General features: G+C 37.8%; 1 protein-coding gene across 1 annotated transcript in view; it reads left to right on the forward strand.

Annotated features, from left to right (window-relative positions):
- Nucleotides 1-10,077, forward strand: part of LOC116705625 (sphingosine kinase 1) — a 34,039-nt gene that overhangs the window by 18,854 nt on the left and 5,108 nt on the right. Inside the window, exons 3-4 of the mRNA XM_032541950.1 lie at nucleotides 4,793-4,887; nucleotides 6,028-6,143. Of these exons, the coding sequence (XP_032397841.1) occupies nucleotides 4,793-4,887; nucleotides 6,028-6,143 (211 nt within the window). The remainder of the gene's footprint in view (nucleotides 1-4,792; nucleotides 4,888-6,027; nucleotides 6,144-10,077) is intronic.

The following is a 10,077-nucleotide window of genomic DNA, read 5'->3' on the forward strand; positions in this document are numbered from 1 at the left end:
CCTGACCAAACTCATCCACTCAACATACGTCGATACGTCTGATCTTAACTAGTAGTCAAAATAATTCAAAATGTCTGCTTTATTAGCTCAAATATAAGGTATAATTCTATACAAATGAGGGTTATTGACTATGGATTCCAAAAAGTAGTGTAAAACAAGTGGTAGTAAGGTGGTGTTAGTGAAAAAATAAATAAATCTGTTAATCTTTTTGATCCGGGAGGACGACACAATTCCTCCTGATGGAACTTAGACACTGATGATGGTGAAGAGGCTACCCGGAGACCAAACGCAGGACCTGACTGATGGAAAGGAACTCAGGTTGCTGTAGTTGACAATGCCCGGAGGTGGAAGGGGAGGAGGAGGGTTGCACATTTGCCTGAAAAGACAAGCAAGGAGCAAGGAGAGAAGCCATTTAAAGCAGGATGTTATGCTGTGATTGGATCATGAATTTTGTGGCCAATTCTGGTTGGATTACTGAAAAGTGAACGCCTCTTAACAGCTGAATAGTTTTGGGGAGAGATGGTGGTGATTAAAGTTTATTTAGATGTATTTCTGAATTTTTGCTGAGATTCATTACTGTGTTGCAAAGTGGCTTGTAATCAACGACAAAATGTTGACAAAATAAAGTTGTATTACGTTTACTGAGTATGACTCTCCTCCAACCACCCCCCTATGTTCTGGCAGTATAACCTTTGGAGTGCCCCTTTGGTGAATACCAGAGAAAAAAGAGGCAAAATATTTCACATTCTTTTTCTATGACATTTTAACTTTGCTGTAAAAGTTTGGCTTGTTACTTCATGTTATTGTAAACAGGCAGAAAAGATGAATCTACAGAATCAACAGCTGACTGCCTGTCCCAGGTTTTGATTGATGTAAAGTATCATTTTGTTCTCACATTGAAATCTTGCTGCAGTGTAACTTTTAAAAAGTAAATCACTCATGGATTTTGAGAGCCATCCCTATACTGCAGACTTGTTTTTCCACCATGACTCTGTGACCCAAAAGCAATAATTTTGAGGATTTTACTCATTTAATGTGGTTGTTACCACTTCATATAATTGCTGCTTGGTGTAGTTATTCTTTTCTAAACTGTCGCTCGATTTAGGTATTTTTTTCCACTGGCAGACCACAAAAAAGTTCCGATGTTAAAACTCTTAGTAGCTGATCATGGTTCAGGCGTGGCTGAGGAAGTGTCTATCAGCGGTACAACCCATTTGGGTCTCTCTGGATCTGTGCTGAGGAGTGTTTTTATTGCTAACTTCACAGTGGGAAAAAATAAAACGTTCATCACATGTTTTAGGACAGTGGGGTGAAAGTGAATGTCTTTTGGTTGTGAGTTTTGGTGGCATGAATTTAATGACATTTAAGAAGGGACTGTTACAGTTAACTTTATAAGACTGCTTTTGTGAGTTTGGGAAATAAGGCTACAATGTGTACATGTTTGACTGTGTACACTGGCAGTCAAAGACACATGTGATATGCTGTAAACAAAACATGTTGGCAATGCAAACATGACAAATACAGCCATGCTATGCCTATTTAAAGGCATATCATGTTCACCTAATGTACATTCTCAAAAACGTGTCCACTTCAGGATGTGAAAAAGTCATTGTCTAAATGTCCCACCTGAGGTTCTCCCTGGTGTGTGTAACGAAATGTTATGTGACTGGACTGATGAGAAGATATTGATTCCTTTATTCTGTAGAGTTTTGGCAAGGCAAGAGGAGAAGCCAAGAAATCAGATACGTGTGTGTGTGTGAGTGTGTGCGCGTGCGTGCGTGCGTCTGTGTGTGCGCACGTGCAAGCGCACGCCCTCAGGCACCTCCCGGCAGCTGACCGAGCTGTCAGTGTTTATACTGTTTTGTGCTGTTTAACTGTCACCACCTGCTGTTATTTATGTGGAGGAGTACTGCAGTTATTAGAATGTGCTGTTTGAAAAGAGCCGCAGATCGGATGTGTGTGACAGCAGTGTGGAGATGATACAAGGTTAGAATGAGGACAGAGCTTCTCCTTGTTACTTTGCATAGACTCAATCCATCATGATGGAAGATTTGAAATATGACAGTGTGAAAATGATCACCTGAACCTGCAGCAGCACCCCTCAATTACGGAGCTTCACAGCGAGTTTCGTCTCATTCAAATAAATTATAATGGTGTGATATAGTTGTTTGCTCTATAATATATAATATAATATATTTTTTAAATATTTATTTGCCGATATATTGGATTTTTAAAAATCCTTTATCTGTCGGGCTCTACTACTTATCTTCACAGGAGCTTACTCATCTTTGTATCCTTCTGAGAACATTTTGAAAAGATGCACCACAGTCCCTGTTCAGGCTGTGACCAGAGGCCAGTAGAGATCGGCATGACTGTAATGAGTTCGTCACAAGGAATCCACTGCCTCTATCCACAGAGAGAAACTCTTCCGCACTCTCTCCTCTCCTTTTTTTTTTTTTTTTTTTTTTACATCGGCACATAAACACCGTATCATCACAAGCAGCACTGTAAGACATATCTCCCTCACTTATATTTTTTTCCTCTCACTGTGTTGTTTTGCCATTATCAGTCTGTCTGACGAGGAGAGATGCATACTAAAGCTGCTCTCAGCTCTCCTCCAATCACACTGCATTGTCCCTGCTCTGCAGCTTTGTTGCTGATTGGGGCCTTTCAATCCTGTTTAGTTTACAGCCTTTGCATAGATAAGGAAATGTGATGTGACTGGACTGATAAGGAGGAATTGATTCCCTTATTCTGCAGAGTTTAGGGAGGGGAAGAGGAGAGGCAGAGAAATCAGATACTTCTCCAGAGGTCTCTCTCTCTCTCTCTCTCTCTCTCTCTGTGTGTGATGACGTTGCTGTTCTTCTTTTGGGTAAAGGTATTGACACAATGGGGCCATTTAAAGGAAGAATACGGTAGTTACATGGTAGTTAGTCCAGTATTAGTCCAATATTAGTAGCAGAAATATAGTGATCTCACAGATTGTGAGTCAAGCACCAGGATACCATTGGGCAAAAATATAATTTATGAAAAACAACTCTGTTGGAAGTTTTCCGCTGTCATTGCAGCAAGGCGCTTTGCTGAGATAAACGACTATTTTTAGCAGCTTTACAGCCAATAATCAGTGACTTCATGGTCCCTTTTTCTCATTCTCACACAGAATGTGGTAGCAGCTCTGTAAATGTTTATGCCTTTAAGAAATGTATCGATTCTCCATGATGTTTTCTTCACACAAAAAATGCCATGAAACTGAGAGAGAGACAAAGACAGAGAGAGAGAATAAGGAATATTTAAAAACCTGGCTCCAAAGAAAAGATGTGAAACTGTTAAGATTAAGATATTAAAATATTATGAGTGACAGGTTTAGTTAGACTTTCAAAGGTCAATGGGATGAAAAAGTAAGTGTAATTCCATAAATATGTTGAAAATAAGTTCAGTCACAGCTGATCTCATCTTGTGCTCACAGTGTCCGGTTAAAGTTAAAAAAAAAATCAAAGTTGTTTTAAATACACCTTACATGCAGTTGAGAGGCAAAGTTATAAACATTAAAATCTAGATGGTTTATCAGTTTTTCTAAGGCCTTTAAAAACACCATACTAGCAGGTGCCAGATTATTATAAACTCTTGCTATGATATCTGAATATCTGATCTGGCTCCCTCTTAATCTCACCACCCCCAAAGCTCAATCAAGTGGATCCCTCAGACATCCTGGAGAAGGTTTCACGACAGTTAATTTAGTAACACTTTATTTTACTGTCATTTCTTCATTTGTTTGTTGATTTTTAGTTTGTTGGAAAGGTTCCTGAAAAGGGAAATATTTGTCCTTGAAACCAAGTAAATAGTCCTTAACGGTTTATTTTTAGATACTTTATTCCTTCTATATGTTGAATTGTATGTTTGTCTGTAGACAGGTTTTTTTGGATGTTCAGCTGACCGGCTATCCACTGAGTAGAAGACTCTGGCTTATACAAGCAATTCATTAATGGAAAGTGTAGTAATTAAAGAATGGTCTTTATAATTAGTACCAAATTGCAAATAACTTTTCAGGAAACTTCTAGGAAATTAAAGACTGTAAAATGAACCATTACTGTAAAAGCCATGACACCCAGATAATATTGTTGAGGAAATGTTAATAGTTAGTTATGCCAAAATCCAACATTTTTGCTTTTCACATTTACTTTTCTATATATATATTTTTATATCTTTTCATGTTTTTCCATGTTTAATTAGTCCTGTTTTGTAGTTCTAATGCAAATTGATGGTGATACAGAAAATCTCTTAAAATGTTACTCTTGTGCTGTCCACCTCAAGAGGAAGCCCTCTTACTAAGGCCCCACTTAATCACACAATTCAGCCTCAGAATAATTTGACAAAGTGCTTCTGGGTAATTTAGTTGTTCCAAACTAATTGTCAGCATGGTCGTCACTTCATTTATGACCATATATCAGCTTTCCAGATACTTTAATTTGGCAACTGAAGAGAAAAAGGAAAGAAGATCACAACGAGGACTAGGACTCCTTGTTTACCTGAGCTCTTGATGCCAATGTCATGATTTAAATAAGATGTACGTATTAGTGTCATGTGTAACTAGAGCTGTGGAGATCAAACCACAGCGGAAAATGTCCTTGAGTGAGACACCGAATGTCTCTCACACCTCCAATAGAGCTGATCGTGACCTCTGACCTCTCTGTGGAGGGAGGAAGCTGAAAGGACAAATTTCTCTTTTACTTTCTAGATTTATTGTACAGGAAAGACACACCTACATATTCATGTGTGTATGTGTGCTTTGCAGAGAGGCAGAACCACGCCCGAGAGCTGGTGAAGGAGGCTGACCTGTCGCAGTGGGACGCTTTAGTCATCATGTCCGGAGATGGACTTCTGTTTGAGGTAAAGAGAGCCACACGACATGCGTTCTCTCTATTCACATCCACACACACATTGTGTAGCTTTACATTAGTGAAGGAAACTAAAAGTCTACGTTACACACTTCTGTCATAATAAACCTGCTGTTGTGTATCAAAATGAACATTATCAATTATAACATGTTTCCCAATGGAAATTCATCAGAGACAAATAGAGTGCATTGAGAAGGGCTTCATCACTGACCACAGCCTCTAATGTCCTAACTGAATTTAAGCAGTCTTTGTAGTTTCTGTTATTGACATCACTGATTTCTTTGATCACTATTAATACGCTACAATATACTAAACTAAACTCAAGCATTACATTACTTAAAACCTGGAAAAAGGAATTTAACAGGGCTGTAACAGTTAATTGATTAGTAGATGGACAGAAAATGAATCAGCAACTGTTTTAACAATTGTTTTTTATTGTAAAAACTTCCACCATTTTCTGGTCTATAGCAACTTTTTCGCATTTTATATAATTGTAAACTGAATATCTTTGTATTTTAGATTGCTGGTCGGACATAACAAGTAATCCCTTTGGCATTTTAAATTTGTGGCGTGCAATCTTCCCAATGTTTTTGACATTTTATAAAACAAACAAGTCATCGATGAATCAAAATTGATTAAAAATGATTGGCAGACTAACAGTAATGAAAATAATTGTCATTGAAGCTTTACACATATTTAATAGCCTTCTGTTGATGTGCCATCACTGCCAAAAGTTAGACTGGTTGTTACAGTAGTCACCTAATGAGTGAAACCTCAAACAGGTTACATTTATTCACCCAATGTGAGTATCCTGATATACCTGTTGGTGTTGTTATTATTAGGGCTGGTTAGAATTTTTTAATACTAGTTCAAGTCAGTACTAGTTTTAGAACTGAAACTTAACACATATAGTGTGTGTATATACATATATATATATATATATATATATATATATATATATATATATATATATATATATATATATATATATATATATATACTGTATTTGAAAATAACTAGACAAGACTAAGAATCTGACACATTTCAGTCTATAGCATGAAGGCATTGAGGTTTGATACACAGCCCTGCACTAGCACACAGCAAACCTGATCAAAGCTGTATTTTCTGTCAGGTGATAAATGGTCTGCTGGAGAGACCAGACTGGGAGGAGGCCATCCAAACCCCGCTGGGTATTCTTCCCAGTGGATCAGGCAATGCCTTGGCTGCATCTATACATCACTACTCTGGGTGAGACATACAAAGAATCCTGTGTGGTCATGATATTATTTCTCTCATGGCTGCCCTCACGCACACACACATCACTCTCGCTGAAGTGACTTAATTAATTTACTACATGATTAATTTACTCTAGTGGCGCTCAGCGATTAATCTATTGGTCGATCAACAGAATATTAATCAGCAACTATTTTGATAATCCAATAATCACAGTAGTCAAATTTAAGTCACTTTTTCAAGCAAAAATGCAGCAGTTGCTGGTTTTAGCTTCCAAAATGTGGGGATTATTTTCGTCATGCATGATAGTAAAATCTGAATATTTTGTGATTTTGGACTGTTGGTCGAGTGAAGCAAGACATTTTATAGACTGATAGACAGATTTTAAAGAAGGATTACTCAGTTAATCAAGGAAATTATTAGCAGATTATTTAATAACGAAAATAATAAGTAGTTGCAGCTTTTGACTGTAGATAAGAACATTAAAAGTGTTCAAGCTACATTCTAGCACTATTACTCTACATCATGACTAACCTACAACTGAGAGCTCAACACAAACCAGTCTAACCAGTTGGGTAACTTATTTGGGCCACATCATTCCAGGCGCGGTGCTAAAGTTCATTTGCATAAGCATAGTACGTATATCCTGCATGCAGGTAAATCTGATTTAAACAATACCATGCAATGGTGGGGCCAGTAGTTCTGACGGTGCTCAGTAAAGTAAAAACTATGTAGAAATATAATAATGGATATTTTTAATATAGTGTAAATGCTACTACTGTGCGAAGATGTAATGATTAAAACAATTAAATTAGAATTGTGTTTTTTCAGTCCAGATATTAGATGTAGTATACTTTTTTACACACACATATGCCTGCCTTCTGGTGCTTTTCACTGTAAAATGCACTTATCCCATCTATTAATTATTAATAAATTGCTCATTTAAGCGATTGTTTGGAGTTCATTCAGCCAGAACAAAGAACAGAAAGGAGTAGTTGATGAACAGAAGGAAAGGAGGATAGAACAATAAGGAACTTCTGCTGTGTCTGAAAATCACTTCCTTGTCCACTCATTCACTATCTAAAGGATAATGTAGAGCGAGCCGGTCATTATTGCGAATCAAAACCCCTTAAATCAAAGTATTGGACAAATGTATATTTTTACTTGATGATGGTGCTTGAAGAAATGTCCTAGCTCACCAAAGTCAGCAGTCATTCATTTTATACATGATAGAAAATTCCATGGACTATTTCTATAATGGTCTAGTGCCAAAACTGTGTCATTGAATATCATATTATTTCACTACAAATTGACTTTTTTCTCTTAGTAGTGTGAAGGTAGTTGGTTTAGTGTCATGAAGACATTGCTTCTTGTGCTGTGGGCTATATACATTTTCCTGTGTTGCTGTTTGTGTTTTAAATACTCTGCCCTTTCTACTCGGAAGTCACCTGGGAAATTGTAAAACTTCATAAAGTGCTTTGAGGCACTTCCTTTTTAAGCTGCTCATAGTCTTTGTAGGCCACACTAAGCTTTATCTTGCCCTTTTAGTATTTTTTTTTATCCGTCCTATGATATTTCAGTGTTGTTGTTGTTTTTTTTGCTGTGTGTCCAGCAACCTGTATGTACTGTATTGTATTGTTTATTGTACTGCCTTTGTGCAGTAGTTTGGGACTTTTATCCTCAGTGAGATTCCTAGCTAAATAAAGGATACATTAACTAAAGTCACAATGAAATGAAATAAAACAAAACACCTTAGACCGATGGTTCTGTCTTCACCAAAGCGTCACAGTCATTCATCACTTCAACTGCATCTGCCAATCAGCATCTCATCAAACAATGGTCTTCCAGCTAGAGTGGCAGCAACAATGAGAGGAAGGAACCAGACTCTGTATTGTTTTACTCTCCTCTCCCGGGGCATCCAGAAAATCTCTCTCTCTCTCTCTCTCTCTCTCTCTCTCTCTCTCTTTCTCTTTCTCTCTCACTCTCTGGTTACTGCAGGCTGTCCTGCAGTGGCCCTGGCCACAGTGTATTTGGTATTATTCCCAGCTGAATGTAGGGTTCACTGAGGCTACGTGGATCAAACGAGTGACAGCTAGAATGTATCTATTATTATGCAATGCAGTGAACAGGTTTGCTGAGTGAGGGTTTAATGTGTTTCTGTACACAAACATAATGAGCACGAGCTGGGACATCATCTGAACGCTGACTGTTTCTGAAGTGACAGATGTGACACTTTGATCTGAGTGAGAGTCTCCATCCCCTGGTGGTTCACAGATACTGCATAAACAATGTAAAATCCATGGATTGAATCTGGAAATAAAAGGAGCTTATCGTTTGCCCTTTTATTAGGTCCACTTACAGTAGCTCACACTAATACAACTAGAGTCTAACAGGAAATTCAACCTTCATGAATAATGTTCAGTTTTTTTAAACAGTGTTAAATGTAAAAAATACTCATCCAGCTTAAAAGTGACCCCCGTGACTGATTTAATGTTTTAAATAACATATTACAATTTTATAGTTGTAGCTGGTTGAGGAGGAGCCAGTATTAAATACTTTATATACAGATAGTTAGTTAAATGGGAAAGTAAACAGGACTCAACAAAATAAATAATTATCTTTTCTTTTATTTGTTTTTTATTATACATTTTATAAAAACATACATTTAAAACATTTAAAACATACAACATTCCCATCCACTTCAGCTTTACTTGTAATTGCGTTGTGTGCTAATTATCAAATGTTAGCATGCTAACAAACTAGAATAGACAGAGAATATGCCAACATCGTCATATTAGTATTGTTATTGTGAGCATGTTAGCTGCTGATGTTAATATTTAGCTTAAAGAGCTGATGGCATGACTGTGTACTCTTATTCATGTAAATATTGTTATTTATTGACCTTTCTACCAGCCAATGGTTAGAAATAACGGAGCCATGGAAATGTAGCTCAGACTATTTGGATAGTTCAGGATGATAAATATGGAAATATCTGCAGGGCCACTGCAAATGAACTCCACTGAGACAACCAGTCATCGCTGTAATTGACTGTGGGTGGTAACAGCAGGCGTGTGTGTGTGTGTGTGTGTGTGTGTGTGTGTGTGTGTTTGGGTGGTGTTGTGTGTGTTGTGGTTGTGTGTGTGTGTGTGTGTGTGTGTGTGTGTGTGTGTGTGTGTGTGTGTGTGTGTGTGTGTGTGTGTGTGTGTGTGTGTGTGTGTGTGTGTGTTACTATGACCTTCCACCCTGTCTCCATAGCCCAGATGGGGTTGTCTTTGTTGTCTGACTGGCATGTCATGATGTCATGTGAAGGCCCATAAGCTGATTCTGTCCCTCCAAGATTTTTCCCTGAGCCCCCCCCCCCCCCCCCCCCCCCCCCCCATAACCCTCACCCCTATTTCCTTCATAGCTCCAATGAGTCTGCCCTCCTCATCTGCCTCCTCTGTTTACAATCACATAATAAGGTCACAGTTACTCCACTTTTGTATTACACTCCTCTTATAGCTTACTCCCCCAAACACAGCCTCGACCCACTTTCTGACACAAAACTATTAAGTGCACCTTCGTGTTTATCTTATTTTTGAAGCTATATACTTAACTCTTCCTAGATGACTGCTTTAAGGCTGAACTGATTCATCAAAAAGCTCTGTTGCTGTAGCTCAGCAGGATGAAAATAAATGTAGTGTTTTTAGATTAATAGCTTCATGAGTTTTTATCATAGAAGCATGGTAAAAATATTGACAAAAACCTTATCTGAATATTCAGTGAAAAGAGACATTACCCTTCCCACCACTAACTTTTGGTCACAAAACAACATTTTCTTTAGATTGCAAATTAGTTGTACAGTAGAACACAATGGAGCAGATGAAAGTGTTTGTGCTGGTTACATACCTAAGACTTCACTAAGACACACAATCACCTTAAGTGACCAAAACAGTTCGTCACAATGGGT

This window comes from Etheostoma spectabile, chromosome 2, assembly GCF_008692095.1.
Source record: "Etheostoma spectabile isolate EspeVRDwgs_2016 chromosome 2, UIUC_Espe_1.0, whole genome shotgun sequence".
Taxonomy (NCBI): domain Eukaryota; kingdom Metazoa; phylum Chordata; class Actinopteri; order Perciformes; family Percidae; genus Etheostoma; species Etheostoma spectabile.